The 2,580-nt window shown below is 48.9% G+C and overlaps 1 protein-coding gene across 1 annotated transcript in view; it reads left to right on the top strand.

The window, feature by feature from the left end:
- Positions 1-458: 458 nt before the first annotated feature.
- Positions 459-2,580, top strand: part of CDH3 (cadherin 3) — a 32,244-nt gene continuing 30,122 nt past the window's right edge. The window contains exons 1-4 of the mRNA XM_015567810.1: positions 459-537; positions 1,473-1,598; positions 1,800-1,955; positions 2,048-2,192. Coding sequence (XP_015423296.1) covers positions 460-537; positions 1,473-1,598; positions 1,800-1,955; positions 2,048-2,192 — 505 coding nt within the window. The 5' untranslated portion in view covers position 459. The remainder of the gene's footprint in view (positions 538-1,472; positions 1,599-1,799; positions 1,956-2,047; positions 2,193-2,580) is intronic.

Genomic DNA, 2,580 nt, shown 5'->3' with positions numbered 1-2,580 from the left:
TGGACCACTGGTGGTCCGTGAGGTCCGAAAGGTTGGCGACCGCTGGTTTAGAGCAAGCTGTGTGAGCGATGATGTAGCAGGATGCAAAGTGCATGAAAATCTTCAGCCTCCAGCTGTGACCTTGTCCCCCTCCCCATTCCCTTCTTCTCATGAGGCCACTGGGAACCAATGTCCCTCAAAGTCTGTGATCTTGGTTTTCTGGCCTCGTGAATGAAGAAAAGGGGTTTGGCTTACAAACTGACCACAAAGTGGCCCTCCCTTTAGAGACCAGACTTGGAAGCTCCATCTGAAACTCGTATTTGGTCACAATGCTGCTCAGAGGAAGTAAGCCGAGCCTCCTCCTGTAGTAGAACACTCCTTGATCCAATCAGGGGGCTGTTGTCTGCTGTAGTTTCTCTGGGGTAGCTTCCAGAAGGCCCTCCTTCCTAATACTCCCTTTCTCTCTTCTCCCCAGTTTTCATGGGCTGGCCTGGGCAAGAGTCGGCCCTGCTTAGCACTGATCACGATTTCACTGCACTGAGCGACATAGCAGCCCAGGTAAAACACTATGCCCACCCGTGTGTGTATGTGGGGAGTGGGTGAGGTGTTCTTTGTGCGTGCCCAGGTTGCTGCTGTGAGCCACCTTATCCCTTCAGAGGAGGTGGTGTTAGCCCTCAGTTACCACGGTGTAGTGCTTGCAGCTGCCCAGGAGGGGCGGCAGAGAGCTGCCTTGTGAGTAATGGTCCAATGCTCTTGTAACCTTGGATTCTTTCTCTCACCTCTCTTTTCTTTCCCGTATCATCTGGGTAAACCCCGAGGGAAGGCAATTCCCACACAGAACTGCCAATCCCATGAGCCCCTGGGAAGATGGACATGAGGCACTTGGTCACACATTGTTTCTTTTAATTTAGTTTTTTGAATAGCTAATATGCTAGTTAGTATACATGGTTCAAAAATAAAAAATACATATATTTAAAATTATGCAATGAATTACCTCCCCTTTTTTCTCTCCATCTGCCTAATGCCCTCTCCACCCCTTTCCCACAGATAATCACCATTATTAATTTCTTCTGTGTTCCCGCAGACTTTGTCTATAAATAAGCAAATATGAAGATATGGTCTTATTTTCCTACCTTTTTACACAAAAGATGGAACAGTGCCTGGCACCTGTTAAGCACTATGTGTTTGTTAAATAAAATGCTAAACCATTCTGTACCTTGTTCTTTGCACTCAACAGTACACATCAAAGGTCTTTCCATGTCAGCACATAGAGAGCTTCCTTACTCCTCACTTTTAGAGCTGCATAGCACTCCACTAGATGTATGTACTGTAGAATTTTCTATTGGTCCCTCTGGACCTTAGATTATTCCAATTTTTCTTTTGCCTTAGACCCATCCAGGTCTGCCTCCTGACCCTTATCTCCTGTAGGTGAGGATGGTGGGTGTGTTCCAGCTGTTTGCCTATCTCGGTTAAGGGGTCTTCTCTCTTTACAGGAAAGTAAGGCTCTGAGGACCTCCCCATCCAAACGTATCTTACGAAGACGCAAGAGAGAATGGGTGTTCCCGCCGCTGTCTGTCCCTGAGAATGGCAAGGGTCCCTTCCCTCAGAGGCTGAATCAGGTATGGCTGTGCTTCTCCCTGGGCGTCATTGGTGGCTGCAGGGACCCTCTCCTAAAGGCCTGAATAGAGGTTTCTGGTGCTGAGCACTGGGGCCCACCGAGGAAAGCCTCTCTCTTGGCACCAGTTCCTGATAAGGCAGTGCCTCCTCACCCCTGAGATATTTGTCACTTGGTCAGCTGTCATTTTTCATTTTGCTTCCAGCTCAAATCTAGCAAGGACAGAGGCACCAAGATTTTCTACAGCATCACAGGGCCTGGGGCAGACAGCCCCCCTGAGGGTGTCTTCACCATAGAGAAGGAAACGGGCTGGTTGTTGTTGAATAAGCCACTGGACCGGGAGAAGATTGCCAAGTACGAGGTAAGTAACCTTTAGCATCCAATGAGAAGCAGGGCCCGGGGGCCTGGTGGGAAGGGAGGCGCCAGGCTGACCCCAGACCTGTGCACCCGCAGCTCTTTGGCCACGCTGTGTCAGAGAACGGCGCCTCCGTGGAAGAGCCCATGAACATCTCCATCATCGTGACAGACCAGAATGACCACAAGCCCAAGTTTACCCAGGATGTCTTCAAAGGGAGTGTCTTGGAGGGGGCACTGCCCGGTAAGAGGATTGGGAGGGGATAGCTATCGAGGGCTGTGGCCTTGGGTCGACTTATGGTACCATCTGGAGATCAGCCCAAACCCTTAAGGCTGGTAGGACCCCCTACCTCTGACTTCCTTAGCTGTGCGTTCTTGACCTTTGAGCCTCAGTCCTCACATCTGAAAATGGCAATAATGTCAACCTTAAAGGATTCTGAAGATTAGAGATGATACACCTAACTTATGTAATATGAAACGCTTACCACGGGGCTCTGCAGTGAATGGCAGCTGCAGAAAAGCGGTAGAGGCTAGGACAGTGATGGCGAGCCTATGACACACGAACTCATTTTTTTGGTTGATTTTTCTTTGTTAAATGGCATTTAAATATATAAAATAAATATCAAAAATAT

Source organism: Myotis davidii, unplaced genomic scaffold (assembly GCF_000327345.1).
Source record: "Myotis davidii unplaced genomic scaffold, ASM32734v1 scaffold243, whole genome shotgun sequence".
Taxonomy (NCBI): domain Eukaryota; kingdom Metazoa; phylum Chordata; class Mammalia; order Chiroptera; family Vespertilionidae; genus Myotis; species Myotis davidii.
This window is presented reverse-complemented; position numbering and strand designations above follow the sequence as displayed.